This window comes from Lampetra fluviatilis, chromosome 76 (genome assembly GCF_964198595.1).
Source record: "Lampetra fluviatilis chromosome 76, kcLamFluv1.1, whole genome shotgun sequence".
In the NCBI taxonomy this organism is placed as follows: Eukaryota; Metazoa; Chordata; class Hyperoartia; order Petromyzontiformes; family Petromyzontidae; genus Lampetra; species Lampetra fluviatilis.
Genome location: NC_136350.1, coordinates 3,513,437 through 3,533,298, shown reverse-complemented (window position 1 = coordinate 3,533,298; position 19,862 = coordinate 3,513,437). Strand labels below are relative to the sequence as shown.

Sequence of the window (19,862 nt, the reverse complement as noted above, 5' to 3'; positions counted from 1 at the left end):
CCCACCAACTCACCCACCCACCGACTCACCCACCCACCCATCAACTCACCCACCCACCCATCAACTCACCCACCCGTCAACTCACCCACCCACCGTCTCACCCACCCACCCACCAACTCACCCACCACCAACCCACCCCACCCACCAACCCACCCACCAACTCACCCACCACCCACCCACCCACTCACCCACCCACTCACCCACCCACTCACCACCCACTCACCCACCCACTCACCCACCCACCCACTCACCCCTCACCACCCACCACCCACTCACCCACCCACCACCAACTCACCCACCAACCTACCCACCCACCCACCCACCAACTCACCCACCAACCCACCCACCACCCCACCCACCCACCCCCCAGCATGTCCCACACGGGCGGCCTGCAGCTGCTGGGCTTTGCGCTGGCGCTGTGCGGCTGGGCGGCGGCGGTGGCCACGACGGCGCTGCCCCAGTGGCGCTACAGCTCCTACGCCGGCGACGCCATCATCACGGCGGTGGCGCTCTACGACGGACTGTGGATGTCGTGCGCTGCCCAGAGCACGGGGCACGTGCAGTGCCGCCTCTACGAGTCGCTGTTCTCCATCGACGGTGGGAGGGGCTAGCGGGTAGGGGGAGGAGCTAGTGGAAAGGGGGAGGAGCTAGGGAGTGGAGGGAGGGGCTAGGGAGTGGAGGGAGGGGCTGGAGGGGCACGTGCAGTGCCTCCTCTACGAGTCGCTGTTCTCCATCGACGGTGGGAGGGGCTAGTGGGATAGGGGGAGGGGCTAGGGGGAGGGGCTAGGGGGCGGGGCTATCAGGATAGTGGGAGGAGCTAGCGGGATAGGGGGAGGAGTTAGTGGGATAGGGGAGGAGCTAGGGGGATAGGGGGAGGGGCTATCGGGATAGGGGGAGGCGCTAGCGGGATAGGGGGAGGGGATAGGGGGAGGAGCTAGCGGGATAGGGGGAGGGGCTAGAGGGCTAGGGGAGGGGCTATGGGTGGGGGAGGGGGATAGGGGGAGGAGCTAGCGGGATAGGGGGAGGGGGGAGGGGCTAGGGAGTGGAGAGAAAAATGTAACTAATAAGTTTGTATCGGAGGCCCCGGGGGGACAGGCGTCTATGATGTCTCCTGGCCAAACCCCATTTGGCGGAGCCAGGAGACTAAATCTTTACTCTCGGGGCTCCAGAAGCAACAAAAAGCCACTACATGTGGCCACGTGGAATGTTCGAACACTCACTGCGGTGGAGAGGCTGCCACTCCTCTGTCGGGAGCTGGACCGGTACCGCCTGGATCTCTGCGGTATTCAGGAGGTCCGGTGGACCGGTTCTGGCTCCTGCCACCATGAGGGGTGGACAGTCCTCTACTCGGGGCAGGAGACTGCCAAACAACAGGGAGTGGCTCTCTGAACAAAAGAATGAAGGGGGCGTGGGAGCGTGGCGGTGAGGTGTGGGAAGCTGTAAGCCCCAGGCTACTTTGGGCTCACCTTCCCATCAACCGGAGGCGAGGAGTGGTGGTCGTGGTTACTTATGCCCCCACCGAAGACGAACATCCTTGGAGGGATTCAGGCAAGGCCTGTGAGTCAGATGCCTTCTATGACCTCCTGTCACAGGTGCTGGCTAAAGTGGCCACTCGAGACAGAGTCATCTTGTTGGGTGACTTCAATGCCTGAGTTGGTCATGATGCTGGCACCTGGTCTGGAGTGATTGGAAGGCATGGGCCAGATCAGCTCAATAACAACGGTAGGAGGCTGCTAGACTTTTGTGCAGCCCATGGGCTTGTAATTACCAACACGCTCTTCCGGCATCGGCGCATCCACACAACATCATGGATGCATGCCGGGTCCAAGCAAGAACATCTGCTGGACTACATAGTGACGGAACAGCGGATGCGGGCCCATGTCCTTGACACCAGGACCTACGGTGGAGCTGATCTGCCCACTGACCATCAACTTGTCATCTGTAAGATGCGCCTGCCATTCTTCCACTCCGGTGGTGGGTGTACACCCAGGACCCCATTCAAACCCTTATTGGCATGGTCTCAGCTAGTTGATGAAAGTTGCGAGAATTTCATCATCGCTTGCGGCTGGGGTTGGCATCGTCCCCCACTCCTCCTGATGTCGAGGGTAATTGGGCAAGGTTTAGGACTGTGGCTCATGCAGCTGCAATGGCTGCTTTGGGTACACGGTGAAGACCTCCACAGAGACCTTGGCTGACAGAGGAAGTGTTCACACTGGCTGAGAAAAAGCGACAGGCCCACTCTCATCGGCTACAGCATCCCACTTCGGAGAATGAGGAGGCTTATCGCAGCCTTCGCTCGGAGGTTCGGAGAGCCGTGAGGCGCTGCAAGGATGGGTGGTGGTCGTGGGTTGCTAAGGAGATGGAGTCTGCCTCAGTGGCCCGCGATCACAAATCGCTATTTAATTCCATCAAAAAAGTAACCTGCAGCGCCACACCTATTACCATCATGAGGGGAAAGAACGGGGATCCAATTTCCGACCCCCAGGAACAGGTTTGCAGGTTTGCTGAGCATTTCTGTGAGGTCCTGGAGGATGGGAAATTTCTCAGCCAGGAAAACATCGTGGCACAAAGTGGGGATAACCCTGCTGAGGCTGCAATGCCTCAAATATTGGAGGAAGAAGTCACCCCCTGTGAGTGGCTGGCTGAGGTGCCATCTATTGAGGAAGTACTGAAGGCGATCCAGAGTCTGAGACCAGGCAAGGCACCGGGCAGAGATGATCTCCCAAGCGAAATGCTGAGGGAGGGTGGCGTTTGTGCACAGACTGCCCTACATGACATCATAACAACAGTCTGGACCACTGGACGGGTTCCGCAGGACTGGAAGGATGCCCTGGTGGTCCCCCTCTTTAAGAAGGGGGACCACACAGACTGTAACAACTACAGGGGCATCTCACTCCTCAGTGTGCCTTGAAAGGTCCTGGCAAGCATTATTCAACATTGCCTTGCTAGGCCCGCTGAGGAGAGGCTTGCGGAACCCCAATGCAGTTTCAGGAAAGGGCGGTCCTGCACAGATGCCATATTTTCTGTCCGTCTGCTACAGCAGAGGTGTAGGGAATTCCAACAAGACCTACATCTCTGCTTTATTAACCTGGTCAAGGCCTATGATACCATCAGTAGGCCTGGGCTGTGGGTTGTTCTTCGTGCTTTCGGAGTCCCTGACCCTCTGCTCACGATCATTAAGGACCTTTTTGATGGTGAGCGGGCCCAGGTAAAACTATGTGGCCGGGTGTCAGAGCCTTTCCCTGTACACTTTGGGGTGCGACAGGGATGTCCTCTGGCTCCCACATTATTTTACATTTTTCGACCGCGTAGTTCGTGAAACCTTCAATAGCTGTACCGGAGGAATTTCCATTTGGTACAGATACAATGGAGGCTGATCAATGCCCTGGTGCGGTCAAGGGATGGCTCCCTATTGCTCACGTTATGTATGTCGATGATCTGGTAATTGCCGCTCACTCAGAGGAGGAGTTGGAGACGCTGCTGCTGAGACTGGAGCGTGCCACTAAGAGGTGGGGCTTTACCATCAGCCCCACCAAAACTAAGCACCTGCCTGGGTATTTTGTACCATCGGACACTCCACCCACACAACTCCCAATCGGTGATGGGGCAGTTGTGGAGAGAGTGGAGAGTTTCCCATACCTGGGCAGTGTGCTCATGACCGGCTTCGGTTTGACAGCAGAGGTCTCACTCAGAATCAGTTGAGCGGCAATATCTTGTCATCGGCTGCGTAACGCTGTGTGGAAGCTACCTGGTCTGTCGCTCCGCACGAAGCTTCAGGTCTTCTCGGCCACGGTCATTCCCTCCCTTCTCTACGCTTGCGAAACGTGGACCCCCCTAATGGAGCATCTTCGCCGATTGGAAACATTCAGGCTGGCCTGCCTACGATCCATCCTGGGTTTAACCAGGCTGGATTGTGTGAGGAGCTCACAAATTCTTGACAGATCTGGGTAAAGTCCCATTGGTGAGCTCCTCCGGCAGGCAAGGTTGCGTTGGCTGGGTCATGTAGCCCGCATGCCCAGCCACCGCATTGCTAAACAGCTTTTGTTCGGCCGGATCGAGGGGGCTAAACGGGCGCGGCACGGGCTAGAGAAGAGATGGAGTGATGTGGTACAGGAGGATGTGGAGCTGAGTGGACTTGCCGATGACTGGTACCAGCGGTGTCAAGATCGGCCTCAGTGGAGGAGGCTCGTGAAGGACGCTACTGGGCAGTTGGAGGCAGTCGCCCTCCAACAACAACGGAGGGCGGAGGAGCGACGCTCACAACAACGAGCGGAGCGCCGGGTGGCTAAAGCACAGCAAGTTGGCACAGTAGGGGGCACAGGTGGTGCATCAGCCAGTCATCTCGGTCATCTCGGTCAGTCGACCCGTGGCACCTGCTGGGTCTGCCCCGTGACCTCCTGCCAGCGGACGTTCGACACTTCACGTGGCCTCAAGGTGCACTTGGCCTGGCACAAGCGTCGTGGTGACGTCACCGCCACTTAGTGGCGAATGGCGGTTGTTGGTGTGTGTGTGACTGTGTGTGTATGTCTGTGTGTGTGTGTCTGCGTGTATGTTACTATGTGTCTGTGAGTGTCTGTGTGTGTGTCTGTGTGTGTGTGTGTGACTGTGTGTGTGTGTGTCTGTGTGTGTGTATGTGTGTGTGTAGGCACCCTGCAGGCTGCACGTGCCCTCATGGTGTGCTCGCTGCTGCTGGGCGCTGGCGGGGCTCTGCTCTGTGTGTGTGTGTGTCTGTGTGTCTGTGTGACTGTGTGTCTGTGTGTGTGTGTGTGTGACTGTGTGTGTCTGTGTGTGTGTCTGTGTGTGTGTGTCTGTGTGTGTGACTGTGTGTGTGACTGTGTGTGTGTGTGTGTGTTTGTGTGTCTGTGTGTGTGTGTGTGACTGTGTGTGTGTGTGTGACTGTGTGTGTGTGTAGGCACCCTGCAGGCTGCACGTGCCCTCATGGTGTGTTCGCTGCTGCTGGGCGCTGGCGCGGCGCTGCTCTGTGTGTGTGTGTGACTGTGTGTGTGTGACTGTGTGTCTGTGTGTGTGACTGTGTCTGTGTGTGTGTGTGTCTGTGTGTGTGTCTGGAGGTTGTTGTTGTTGTGTCTGTGTGTGTGTGTGTGACTGTGTGACTGTGTGTGTGTGTGACTGTGTGTGTGTGTGTAGGCACCCTGCAGGCTGCACGTGCCCTCATGGTGTGCTCGCTGCTGCTGGGCGCTGGCGGGGCTCTGCTCTGCGTGTTGGGCACCAGCTGCACGCGGCTGGGCGACAGCCGCCCGGCCAGCAAGCTCAGAGCCGCCGGGGCGGGGGGGGTCCTCTTCCTACTCGCAGGTAGCCCCCCCCTGGTAGCTCCTCCCCCACCCACAGGTAGCCCCCCCCCTCACCCTCCCCCTGGTAGCCCCTCCCCCTGGTAGCCCCTCTTACTGGTAGCTCCTCCCCCTCCCCCTGGTAGCCCCTCCCCCTGGTAACTAACTCGGTCAACCACTCACTCAGCTACTCATTCACTCAACCCCTCACTAACTCGGTCACCCATTCACACACTCACTCAACCACTCACCCACTCACCCACTCACCCACTCATTCACTCATTCACTCATTCACTCACTCACTCAACCACTCACCCACTCATTCACTCACTCGGTAACCCACTCACTCAACCACTCACCCACTCACTCACTCGGTAACCCACTCACTCAACCACTCAACCACTCAACCACTCACCAACTCATTCACTCACTCGGTAACCCACTCACACATTCACTCACTCAACCACTCACTCATTCACTAACTCGGTCAACCACTCACTCAGCCACTCATTCACTCAACCACTCACTAACTCTGTCACCCATTCACACACTCACTCAACCACTCACCCACTCACTCATTCGGTAACCCACTCACTCATTCACTCACTGGTAGCCCCTCCCCCTGGTAGCCCCTCCCCCACTCACTGGTAGCCCCTCCCCCACTCACAGGTAGCCCCTCCCCCTGGTAGCCCCTCCCCCTGGTAGCCCCTCCCCCTGGTAGCCCCTCCCCCACTCACTGGTAGCCCCTCCCCCACTCACTGGTAGCCCCTCCCCCTGGTAGCCCCCCCCCCACTCACAGGTAGCCCCTCCCCTCCCCCTGGTAGCCCCTCCCCTCCCCCTGGTAGGGGGGGGGTGATGTAGTGACTGTACTTGTCACTGGTTGGTTGGTGCCGGGACTTGCGACGTCACGGCCGGTGACGTCATTGCGGGCAGCCCGAGATGCGGGCTGCAGTACCAGCACTAGCGGTGGCTGGGTGGTGAGTGTGGTGAGGGTGGTGAGGGTGGTGAGGGTGGTGAGGGTGGTGAGCGCTTGTGAGTGCTGGTGAGTGAGTGAGTGTGGTGAGTGAGTGGGTGGGTGAATGAGTGGGTGGGTGGATGAGTGAGTGGGTGGGTGAGTGGGTGAGTGAATGAGTGGGTGGGTGGATGAGTGAGTGGGTGGGTGGGTGAGTGGGTGAGTGAGTGGGTGGGTGAGTGAATGAGTGAGTGAGTGAGTGGGTGAGTGAGTGGGTGGGTGGGTGAGTGGGTGGATGAGTGAGTGGGTGAGTGAATGAGTGGGTGGGTGGATGAGTGAGTGGGTGGGTGGGTGAGTGGGTGAGTGAGTGAGTGGGTGGGTGAGTGAATGAGTGAGTGAGTGGGTGAGTGAGTGGGTGGGTGGGTGAGTGGGTGGATGAGTGAGTGAGTGGGTGGGTGAGTGGGTGGGTGAATGAGTGGGTGGGTGAGTGAGTGGGTGGGTGGGTGAGTGAGTGAGTGGGTGGGTGAGTGGGTGGGTGAGTGGGTGGGTGAATGAGTGAGTGGGTGGGTGAGTGAGTGAGTGAGTGGGTGGGTGAGTGAGTGAGTGAGTGGGTGGGTGAGTGGGTGGGTGAATGAGTGGGTGGGTGAGTGAGTGGGTGGGTGGATGAGTGAGTGGGTGGGTGAGTGAGTGAGTGAGTGGGTGGGTGAGTGAATGAGTGAGTGAGTGGGTGAGTGAGTGGGTGGGTGGGTGAGTGGGTGGATGAGTGAGTGAGTGGGTGGGTGGGTGAGTGGGTGGGTGAGTGGGTGGGTGAATGAGTGGGTGGGTGAGTGAGTGAGTGGGTGGGTGAGTGAGTGGGTGGGTGAGTGAGTGGGTGGGTGAGTCAGTGAATGAGTGAGTGGGTGGTGGGTGGGTGAGTGAGTGAATGAGTGAGTGAGTGGGTGGGTGAGTGGGTGGGTGAGTGGGTGAGTGGGTGGGTGAGTGAATGCTGTTGTTCGCTGCTAACGGCACTTGCCCCAGCAGCCCGCGCGAGGCTATCCAGGGCACCTTTGTCTGTGCCTGGCAGGCGCGTGCACCCTCGTGGCTGTCTCGTGGTACGCGAGTCGAGTGTCACGTGACTTCCACAACCCCGCGACCTCGGCCAACGCCAGGTGATGTCACCATCAACAACAATCAACAACAACATCAACAACAATCAACAACATCAACAACAACATCATTATCATTATCAACATCACCATCATCAACAACATCAACAACATCACCAACATCATCATCATCACCATCATCATCACCAACAACATCATCATCATCACCAACAACATCATCATCATCAATTCACCAAGGTTCCAGTGCCTGACACCACAACAATAATTGACGACTTAGTCCAACATGAACTGAACCCTGATGTACCTGCGCTGGTTAGGCATTGCCTTACCAACACGTACTTCACCTGGAATGGCACCTTCTACAAACAGAATGAGGGTACCCCAATGGGTTCCACCTTGTCACCAGTGATAGCCGATGTTTTCACGGAGACATTTGAAACAGACGCTATCCAGACATCCACCCTGCGTCCTTCCACGTGGAAGAGAAACGTGGATGACACTTTCGTCATTTGGCCACGTGGCCTCCTGGCATTGAACCAATTCCTCGACCACATCAACTCCATTCACCCATCCATCAGATTCACCAGGGAAGCGGAGAAGGATGGTGAGCTGCCATTCCTGGATGTTCTGTTTGAGAGAAGGCCCAATGGCTCTTTGGGACACTCTGTCTACAGGAAAGCCACCCACACAGATTCCTACCTGAAGCCTGTATCCCACCATCATCCGGCACAAAACAATTCCCTCATCAACACACTATACCACAGGGCTCACTGCATCTCTGACCAACACCACCTGGCCAGTGAATTGAAACATGTACAACTGGCCCTGAAGATGAATGGATACTCGGACCGCACTATCCACAAAGCTGTTTCTCCCACCATGGAGAAACAACCCCCTGAGGCTCCGATCAAAACCATCACGTTGCCATACATAGCAGGCGTTACCAAAAATATTTCCAAAATTCTAAACAAACACAAGATCCAGGTCCGTTTCAGTACAGTACACACAATCCGTGATCTGATCCCATCCGTAAAGGATGTCATTCCTGACTCACAGTACCCCGGTGTCTACAAACTGAGTTGCATCTGTGGTGACTGTTATATCGGGGAAACGAAACGACACATTTCTGACCGAATTCGCGAGCACAAGGCAGATTTGAAACACGGTAGGACCAATTCTTCTGCCGTAGCTGATCATTGTTACAACACGGCAGGTTCTCATGATATTGTGTTCTCCGATACCAAAGTACTCTGCAAGCCGTCTGGATACTACCAAAGATTTCTCCACGAAGCCATCCACATACACAAACATAGACACAACTTCAACCGAGAGGATGGATTCAAATTGAGCAATCATTGGAAGGATGCAATTAACCACGTTAAACTTTAGCTGCTTTATAGTTTACATTTAATACACTGGTCAAAAAAAAAAACATTTTCTGGCCTGGACGTTTGCAGCTGTTCTAGACTAATTTCAGGGTGCCGATTCCAAATCTGATCTCAGATTTGCTCTGTCACATCTCATTTTTATGCTATCGGCATTCCCCATTTTCAATGATTTTACCCGAAATTAACTCCGTCACTTATGATTGCAAGTTGTTGCGAGTCAGTGACTGCTTTAGTGTTAAAATATGGTGCTGTATTTTTAGGATAGTGCGTTTATAACATCATTTTATGTAGATATCCACATTTATTTAATATCTTTCTTCCGCAGTTTTTATTGAAAATGCAATATTTGATATCTCAGAAACCTGATGTGATAGACAAAAACTGATGCCAGATTTGGAGTCAGCACCCCAAAAATTACCTTAAAACCGTTGGAATACCTTAGTGTGTTGACCAGTGTTATCCATATTTCCAGTCTTTTACTCCCAGCTTTAGACACTACCATCACTTAGACATTTGACGTACAGTGTTTCAATAGTGCCCCAATACCCCTCCCCCTCATAGCATGATGCCCAGGAACCCATGAGCCTCCCTAACATCGGCACCCCAATGTCTGCCCGCCCTGGCTGCCTCACACTTCTCTTACACTCACCCTGATCTTGACTATTGATCAGCTAATCCCCGCCCCCCCCCCCCACTTCTTTATAATCGCGTGTCTCTGAACGGCTCTTCACTCACGACTAATTTTGCTGTGGCGGGTTCCACCTGAAGACGGAGGCTTGTGTTGCTTCCGAAACGTCGTGATTTAATTTGGTTGTTTTCATTTTTTTTATATTTAATTTGTGATTTCATGTATTTGTTTTCATTTATTTAATTAATTTGTGATTTAATTTCGTTGTTTTCATTTTTTATTTTTTTCCTACGCGACTAAACCGAAAAAACTAAAGAGTATAAACATCACCATCATCGTGATCACCATCATCACCATCAACATCACCCTCATCATCACCATCATCATCACCCTCATCATCACCATCATCATCACCATCATCATCACCATCATCATCACCAACAACATCACCATCAACATCACCCTCATCATCACCATCAACATCACCCTCATCATCACCATCATCATCACCCTCATCATCACCATCATCATCACCCTCATCATCACCAACAACATCACCCTCATCATCACCATCATCATCACCAACAACATCACCAACAACATCACCAACAACATCACCAACAACATCACCAACAACATCACCCTCATCATCACCATCATCATCACCCTCATCATCACCATCATCATCACCATCATCATCACCAACAACATCACCAACAACATCACCCTCATCATCACCCTCATCATCACCCTCATCATCACCCTCATCATCACCCTCATCATCACCATCATCGTGATCACCATCATCACCATCATCATCACCATCATCATCACCCTCATCATCACCCTCATCATCACCCTCATCATCACCATCAACATCACCCTCATCATCACCCTCATCATCACCATCATCGTGATCACCATCATCACCATCATCATCACCATCATCATCACCATCAACATCACCCTCATCATCACCCTCATCATCACCATCATCGTGATCACCATCATCACCATCATCATCACCATCATCATCACCCTCATCATCACCATCAACATCACCCTCATCATCACCATCATCATCACCATCATCATCACCACCATCATCACCATCAACATCACCATCAACATCACCATCATCATCACCCTCATCATCACCATCATCATCACCATCATCATCACCATCAACATCACCCTCATCATCACCCTCATCATCACCCTCATCATCACCACCATCATCACCAACAACATCACCATCATCACCATCATCATCATCACCCTCATCATCACCACCAACATCACCATCAACATCACCATCAACATCACCATCATCATCACCATCATCACCACCATCATCGTGATCACCATCATCACCATCAACATCACCCTCATCATCACCCTCATCATCACCACCATCATCACCAACAACATCACCATCATCACCATCATCATCATCACCCTCATCATCACCATCATCATCACCATCATCATCACCATCATCATCATCATCATCAACATCACCCTCATCATCACCATCATCACCCTCATCATCACCATCATCATCACCACCATCATCACCAACAACATCACCATCATCATCACCAACAACATCACCATCATCACCATCATCATCACCATCATCATCATCATCATCATCACCCTCATCATCACCATCATCACCCTCATCATCACCATCATCATCACCACCATCATCACCAACAACATCACCATCATCATCACCAACAACATCACCATCATCACCACCACCATCACCGTGTAAAACGACCACGTCACGGCTCGTTGTTGTTGTTGTTGTTGTCCTAACTAATGGACGTGTTTTGGGGTGCAGGTTTGAATTCGACTCGTTGTCTTGTCGTTGTTGTTGTTGTTGTCCTAACTAATGGACGTGTTTTTGGGGTGCAGGTTTGAATTCGACTCGTTGTCTTGTCGTTGTTGTTGTTGTTGTCCTAACTAATGGACGTGTTTTTGGGGTGCAGGTTTGAATTCGACTCGTTGTCTTGTCGTTGTTGTTGTTGTCCTAACTAATGGACGTGTTTTTGGGGTGCAGGTTTGAATTCGGCTCGTTGTTTTGTTGTTGTTGTTGTTGTCGTCCTAACTAATGGACGTGTTTTGGGGTGCAGGTTTGAATTCGGCTCGTTGTTTTGTTGTTGTTGTTGTTGTCGTCCTAACTAATGGACGTGTTTTGGGGTGCAGGTTTGAATTCGGCTCGGCTCTCTTCGTGGGCTGGGCAGCAGCCGGCCTCACGATGTTGGGGGGCTCCTTCCTGTGCTGCTCGTGCGAGAGGAGTGGGGGGCCCGGGTACGGTCGAAGGGGCCCCCCCTCCCCCTCCTGCCGCCCCCCCTACCCCTTCAAGGCCAGCCAGCCCCCCAGCAACAAGGAATACGTGTGACGCGGCGCTGTGATTGGTCCATCGTTATTTTTGGGGTGCACTCTGTAAAACGGCCTCGCGCTGTGGAATTACGTATGGCGCTGTGATTGGTTCAAATTTATTGGTTCAATATTATTTGGGTGCACTCTGTAAAACGACTTAGCACTGTGGAATTATGCGAGATGCTGTGATGTGATTGGTCCATTGTTATTTTTGGGGTGCACTCTGTAAATCGACCTATCACTAAGGAATTACTCGTGATGCTGTGATGTTAATTGGCTTATTATTATTTTTGGGGTGCACTCTGCAAAAACAACCTCGCACTGTGGAATTACGCGTGACGCTGTGATGTGATTGGTCCATTGTTATTTTTGGGGTGCACTCTGTGAAACGGCTTAATGACTAATTTCCTGAGCAAGTGCTTTAGTGTTGTTGTTGTTGTTGTCTTTAGTGTTGTTGTCTTTAGTGTTGTTGTTGTTGTTGTCTTTAGTGTTGTTGTCTTAAGTGTTGTTGCCCTTGCCCCGCATCTCTGATTAGCCACGGCTGCCTACGTACGGTGCCAAAGAAGTTCAACACACAACCACAGACACACAGACACACAACCACAGAGACACAACCACAGAGACACCCACACACAGCCACAGAGACACACAGACACCCACACACAACCACAGACACACAGACACCCACACACACAGCCACACACACAAACACACAGACACACAGACACCCATACAGACACCTATACAGACACACACACAGACACACACACAGACACACACAACCACAGACACACAGAGACACACAGACACCCACACACACAGAGACACAGACACCCATACACACACACAACCACACAGACACACAGATACAACCACAGAGACACACAGACACACAACCACAGAGACACACAGCCACAGAGACACCCACACACAACCACAGAGACACCCACACACACAGACACCCACACACACAGACACCCATACACACACACACAGACACACAGAGACCCACACACACAACTACACAGACACACAGACACACAGACACCCACACACACAACCACAGAATTCCACAGACACTCACACACACATCCACATAGACACCCACACACACACAACCACAGAGACACCCACACACACACACACAAACACACACAGACACACAGACACACAACCACAGAGACACACAGACACCCACACACACGTACATACAAAGACAAAGATCCCCCATGTAGCCTTAACAGACTGTGGGGGCAAGTGCTGTTAGCGAGCAGCGCCTATGAAGGCCGGCACTGTGGCACACGAGGGGGTGGGTGGCCAGCACCACGCCCGGCCGCCTTTGTCTCCCTAGAGGCGATGTTAAGTACACACCGCGCCAGGTACTCATTTGAGGCTGAGTCGACCTAGGGGAGGCCCAGGACCGGTTCAGATAATCGTCATTGGCGGTGTTGGCCGTGAGCGGGAATCGAACTCTGGTCGCCAGGTTCGTAGCGCAGTATGGGTCTCTGGGTCTCTGTGGGTCTATGAGTGTGGGTCTCTGGGTCTCTGTGGGTCTCTATGAGTGTGGGTCTCTGTGGGTCTCTATGAGTGTGGGTCTCTGTGGGTCTCTATGAGTCTGGTCTCTGAGTCTCTGTGAGTGTGGGTCTCTGAGTGTGGGTCTCTGTGGGTCTCTATGAGTGTGGGTCTCTGTGGGTCTCTGTGGGTCTGGATCTCTGTGGGTCTCTGTGAGTCTGGATCTTTATGAGTGTGGGTCTCTGTGAGTCTGGGTCTCTATGAGTGTGGGTCTCTGTGGGTCTCTGAGTCTCGGTCTCTGTGGGTCTCTATGAGTGTGGGTCTCTGTGGGTCTCTGTGGGTCTGGATCTCTGTGGGTCTCTGTGAGTCTGGATCTTTATGAGTGTGGGTTTCTGTGAGTCTGGGTCTCTATGAGTGTGGGTCTCTGTGGGTCTCTATGAGTATGGGTCTCTGTGGGTCTCTGAGTCTCGGTCTCTGTGGGTTTCTTTGAGTCTGGGTCTCTGTGGGTCTCTGAGTGTGGGTCTCTGTGGATCTCTGAGTATGGGTCTCTGTGGGTCTCTATGAGTGTGGGTCTCTGTGGGTCTCTGAATCTGGGCTCTGTGGGTCTCTATGGGTCTCTGTGGGTCTCTGTGCGTCTGTCTAAACACGCGAGTCTGTGTCTGCTGCCCTCAATGTCCACGTGGTGCTGTCACGTGGTTGTGATGACGACGAGGCCGCTTCTGACACAAAGAGCGACACGTCAGCAAAATGGCGGCGCCCACGTGGCTAATCAACACGACCTCGTCCAGTTCGATTCGGCGTCTCTCTCTCTCTCCCGTGGCCGCGTGGATCTGTCCCCGAGTTTTTATTTAAAATAAAATCACCCTCCACTGACGTGTCTAGAGTGCAGTGTCAGTGCTCGCTGCTGCTGCTGTACAGTTCCACGTGATGGGGGTGATGGTGGTGTGTGGTGGTGATGGTGGTGGTGGTGATGGTGGTTGTGGTGGTGATGGGGGTGATGGTGGTGGTGTGTGATGGTGGTGATGGTGTGTGATGGTGATGGTGGGGTGTGATGGTGGTGTGTGATGGTGGTGGTGGTGGTGATGGTGGTGATGATGGTGGTGTGTGGTGCTGATGGTGGTGATGGTGGTGGTGTGTGATGGTGGTGATGGTGGTGTGTGATGGTGATGGTGGTGATGGTGGTGATGGTGGTGTGTGATGGTGATGGTGGTGATGGTGGTGTGTGATGGTGGTGTGTGATGGTGGTGGTCGACCTTCATGACGGTGAGTGGGCCCGGGTAAAACTATGGGGCTGGGAGTCAGAGCCGTTCCCTGTTCACCTTGGGGTGCGACAGGGATGTCCTCTGGCTCCCACATTATTTAACATCTATTTTGACCACGTAGTTCGTGAAGCCTTCAATAGCTGTACCGGGGGAATTACCATTTGGTACAGATACAATGGGAGGCTGATCGACGCCCGGGTGCGATCAAGGGATGGCTCCCTATTGGTCAACCACGTTATGTATGCCGATGATTTGGTAATAGCTGCTCATTCAGAAGAGGAGTTGGAGACGCTGCTGCTGAGACTGGAGCGTGCCACTAAGAGGTGGGGCCTTACCATCAGCTCCACCAAAACTAAGCACCTGCCTGGGTATTTTGTACCATCGGGCACTCCGCCCCCACAACTCCCAATCGGTGATGGGGCAGTTGTGGAGAGAGTAGAGAGTTTCCCATACCTGGGCAGTGTGCTCATGACCGGCTCCAGTTTATCAGCAGAGGTCTCACTCCGAATCAGTCGAGCGGCAATATCTTTTCATCGGTTGCGTAACGCTGTGTGGAAGCTACCTGGTCTGTCGCTCCGCACGAAGCTTCAGGTCTTCTCGGCCACGGTCATTCCCTCCCTTCTCTATGCTTGCGAAACGTGGACCCCCCTAGTGGAGCATCTTCGCCGGTTGGAAACATTTAGGCTGGCCTGCCTACGATCCATCCTGGGTTTAACCAGGCTGGATTGTGTGAGGAGCTCACAAGTCCTTGAAAGATCTGGGCAAAGTCCCATCAGTGAGCTCCTCCGGCAGGCAAGGCTGCGTTGGCTGGGTCATGTAGCCCGCATGCCCAGCCACCGCATGCCTAAACAGCTTTTGTTCGGCCGGATCGAGGGGGCTAAACGGGCGCGGCACGGGCTAGAGAAGAGATGGAGTGATGTGGTACAGGAGGACGTGGAGCTGAGTGGACTTGCCGATGACTGGTACCAGCGGTGTCAAGATCGGCCTCAGTGGAGGAGGCTCGTGAAGGACGCTACTGGGCAGTTGGAGGCAGTCGCCCTCCAGCAACAACGGAGGGCGGAGGAGCGACGCTCACAACAACGAGCGGAGCGCCGGGTGGCTAAAGCACAGCAAGTTGGCACAGTAGGGGGCACAGGTGGTGCATTAGCCAGTCATCTCGGTCATCTCGGTCAGTCGACCCTTGGCACCTGCTGGGTCTGCCCCGTGACCTCCTGCCAGCGGGCGTTCGACACTTCACGTGGCCTCAGGGTGCACATGGCCTGGCACAAGCGTCGTGGTGACGTCACCGCCACTTAGTGGCGAATGGCGGTTGTTGGTTGTTGGTGACTGTGTGTGTGACTGTGTGTGACTGTGTGTGATTGTGTGTGTGTGAGTGTGTGATTGTGTGTGTGTGTGAGTGTGTGATTGTGTGTGTGTGAGTGTGACTGTGTGTGACTGTGTGTGTGTGAGTGTGTAATTGTGTGTGTGAGTGTGTGTGTGATTGTGTGTGTGACTGTGTGTGTGTGACTGCGTGTGACTGTGTGTGATTGTGTGTGTGTGAGTGTGTGATTGTGTGTGTGTGTGAGTGTGTGATTGTGTGTGTGTGAGTGTGTGTGTGATTGTGTGTGTGACTGTGTGTGTGTGACTGTGTGTGACTGTGTGTGATTGTGTGTGTGTGAGTGTGTGATTGTGTGTGTGTGTGATTGTGTGTGTGACTGTGTGTGTGTGACTGTGTGTGACTGTGTGTGTGTGTGTGTGAGTGTGTGATTGTGTGTGTGACTGTGTGTGTGTGATTGTGTGTGTGACTGTGTGTGTGTGACTGTGTGTGTGTGTGACTGTGTGTGACTGTGTGTGTGTGACTGTGTGTGACTGTGTGTGATTGTGTGTGTGTGTGGGATTGTGTGTGACTGTGTGTGTGACTGTGTGTGATTGTGTGTGTGTGTGGGATTGTGTGTGACTGTGTGTGACTGTGTGTGTGTGACTGTGTGTGACTGTGTGTGATTGTGTGTGTGTGTGGGATTGTGTGTGACTGTGTGTGTGACTGTGTGTGATTGTGTGTGTGTGTGATTGTGTGTGTGACTGTGTGTGTGTGACTGTGTGTGACTGTGTGTGTGTGTGTGTGTGATTGTGTGTGTGACTGTGTGTGTGTGATTGTGTGTGTGACTGTGTGTGTGTGACTGTGTGTGTGTGTGACTGTGTGTGACTGTGTGTGTGTGACTGTGTGTGACTGTGTGTGATTGTGTGTGTGTGTGGGATTGTGTGTGACTGTGTGTGTGACTGTGTGTGATTGTGTGTGTGTGTGTGGGATTGTGTGTGATTGTGTGTGAGTGTGACTGTGTGTGTGTGATTGTGTGTGTGAGTGTGTGTGTGATTGTGTGTGTGACTGTGTGTGTGTGACTGTGTGTGACTGTGTGTGATTGTGTGTGTGAGTGTGTGATTGTGTGTGTGTGAGTGTGTGTGTGATTGTGTGTGTGTGACGGTGTGTGATTGTGTGTGTGTTTGTGTGTGTGTGATTGTGTGTGTGTGATTGTGTGTGTGTGTGTGACTGTGTGTGTGTGAGTGTGTGATTGTGTGTGTGAGTGTGTGTGTGATTGTGTGTGTGTGACTGTGTGTGTGTGACTGTGTGTGACTGTGTGTGATTGTGTGTGTGTGAGTGTGTGATTGTGTGTGTGTGACTGTGTGTGTGTGTGTGTGAGTGTGACTGTGTGTGTGTGTGACTGTGTGTGAGTGTGACTGTGTGTGTGTGTGATTGTGTGACTGTGTGTGTGTGTGACTGTGTGTGTGTGTGTGTGATTGTGTGTGTGTGTGGGATTGTGTGTGACTGTGTGTGTGTGTGACTGTGTGTGTGTGTGATTGTGTGTGTGTGTGTGATTGTGTGTGTGTGTGGGATTGTGTGTGACTGTGTGTGTGACTGTGTGTGATTGTGTGTGTGTGTGGGATTGTGTGTGACTGTGTGTGTGTGTGACTGTGTGTGACGCCGCTACGAATCCACGACGAAGCGCACACATTGGAGACCACTCCCAGCACTCACGAGACCCGGAGCTACGGGGAGCGATGCCATTTCATCACCATCGCCACTAACATCACCATGACCACTAACATCACCATCACCACTAACATCACCATGACCACTAACATCACCATGACCACTAACATCACCATCACCACTAACATCACCATGACCACTAACATCACCATCGCCACTAACATCACCATCGCCACTAACATCGCCATCATCATCTCTACCATTATCACCACCACAACTATCAACGCCACAACCATCACCACCACCAGCCAGGGTCCATCCACTGCTGGGTAAATACGTGGGTAAGTGGGTAAGTGAGTGGGTGGGTGAGTGGGTGGAGTGAGTGGTTGAGTGATTGAGTGGCTGAGTGAGTGAATGTGTGAGTGGGTTACCAAGTGAGTGGGTGAGTGGTTGAGTGAGTGTGTGAATGGGTGACCGAGTTAGTGAGTGGTTGCGTGAGTGAGTAGTTGCGTGAATGAGTGGGTGACCGAGTTACTGAATGAGTGAGTGATTGAGTGGTTGAGTGATTGAGTGGTTGAGTGGCTGAGTGAGTGAATGTGTGAGTGGGTTACCGAGTGAGTGAGTTACCGAGTGAGTGAATGAGTGGGTGAGTGGTTGAGTGAGTGGGTTACCGAGTGAGTGAATGAGTGGGTTAGTGGGTGAGTGGTTGAGTGAGTGTGTGAATGGGTGACCGAGTTAGTGAGTTGTTGAGTGAATGAGTGGCTGAGTCAGTGGTTGACCGAGTTACTGAATGAGTGAGTGGTTGAGTGAGTGAATGTGTGAGTGGGTTACCGAGTGAGTGAATGAGTGGGTGAGTGGTTGAGTGAGTGTGTGAATGGGTTACCGAGTTAGTGAGTGGTTGAGTGAATGAGTAGCTGAGTGAGTGGTTAACCGAGTTAGTGAATGAGTGAGTGGTTGAGTGAATGCCTGTCTGAGTTAGTGAATGAGTGGTTGAGTGAATGAGTGTCTGAGTGAATGAGTGGCTGAGTGAATGACTGAGTGAGTGGCTGAGTGAATGAGTGGCTGAGTGAATGACTGTCTGAGTGAATGACTGAGTGAGTGGCTGAGTGAATGAGTGGCTGAGTGAATGACTGTCTGAGTGAATGAGTGGCTGAGTGAATGACTGAGTGAGTGGCTGAGTGAATGAGTGGCTGAGTGAATGACTGAGTGAGTGGCTGAGTGAATGAGTGGCTGAGTGAATGACTGAGTGAATGACTGAGTGAATGACTGTCTGAGTGAATGACTGAGTGAGTGGCTGAGTCGACGAACGAACTCATGGGCGAGTGAACGAGTCAGCGGGCTAATTCCTCAATCTTTGAATGACTTCATAACTTATGAATGAACTCGGCGAGTCGATCACCGATTGGCCAATCCTCGCTGAACCGCCTCGACCAATGAGAACGCTGCGAGCGAGCGAGTTCGGAAATACTTCGGCAATTTCCGGAGGAGCTCGGCTCCGAGAGGCGAGCGAGGGGAGGGGGCGGGGCGAAGCTCGTTAAAAGCGAACCCCGAGCGAGGGAGCGAAGTGGACTGCGATGGCTTTTTAAAAAATTGATTTTTAAATCTTAAATAATTTTTTTCGTTAATTATCTCAACGGTGAAGTGAATCAATTTGCATTTAAATCACGGTGAGGTCGATGAGGTATTTTTTATTTGTTTACTTATCAAATAAATAAAAAAAATGTAGATGAGCGTTTTCTAAATTAGCGGTGCGCGTGCCCGCGCGACTTCCGTTTTGTGTTTTTTTGCGCGGGAAAATCGCGGTCGCATTCGACCAAGAGATAATTATTAACAAATTGATAAATCTGTCAAAGTTACTGCCTTGTAAGTCTCCTCGAGGTGTAGCAACGTCGATGTAAGGCGCCGTTAATAAGTCCTCTGTTGGCAAACCTCATAGACACATTTTTTTTTAATTTCTGAGGTAAATTTAACCGCAGGGAGAGAAATAATTTAAAAAGTTGAACGACAAAAGTTGCTGTAGTTGGTGTTGTTTTGAGGTTCTTCTTCTTAACCGATTGGAGACATCTGAGGGATTTCCTCCGCTGTCTTAGATTCAACTTGTTAGAACGTCACCTCGAGCCGAGTCAACAACAACCACCACCAACAACCACAACACAAATAAACAACAACCACCACCACAAACCACAACAACAACCACCAGCCACAACAACATAAATAAACAACCACCAACAACAACACCCACCACCAATAACCACAACAACAACAATCACCAACCACAACACCAATAAACAACCAACAACAAACAACAACACCCACCACCAATAACCACAACAACAATCACCAATAAACAACCACCAAGAACCAATCACTCGC

At 52.4% G+C, this 19,862-nt stretch overlaps 1 protein-coding gene across 1 annotated transcript; it reads left to right on the top strand.

Annotated features, from left to right (window-relative positions):
* The first annotated feature begins 371 nt into the window (after positions 1 to 371).
* Positions 372 to 13,257, top strand: LOC144953441 (claudin-19-like). Its single transcript, XM_078884016.1, has 4 exons — positions 372 to 597; positions 5,146 to 5,310; positions 7,301 to 7,385; positions 11,574 to 13,257. Exons 1-4 carry the CDS (start codon positions 372 to 374, stop codon positions 11,767 to 11,769), a joined length of 672 nt encoding a protein of 223 aa, XP_078740142.1. The 3' UTR covers positions 11,770 to 13,257.
* Positions 13,258 to 19,862: the final 6,605 nt, after the last annotated feature.

What these genes read in the sequence shown, in the direction of transcription:
- LOC144953441 (XM_078884016.1), top strand. Translation starts at nt 372, where the DNA reads ATGTCCCACACGGGCGGCCTGCAGCTGCTGGGCTTTGCGCTGGCGCTG. An exon ending in GTCGCTGTTCTCCATCGACG is followed by an intron (nt 598 to 5,145) that starts GTGGGAGGGGCT and finishes GTGTGTGTGTAG; the next exon opens with GCACCCTGCAGGCTGCACGT. An exon ending in GCGACCTCGGCCAACGCCAG is followed by an intron (nt 7,386 to 11,573) that starts GTGATGTCACCA and finishes TTTGGGGTGCAG; the next exon opens with GTTTGAATTCGGCTCGGCTC.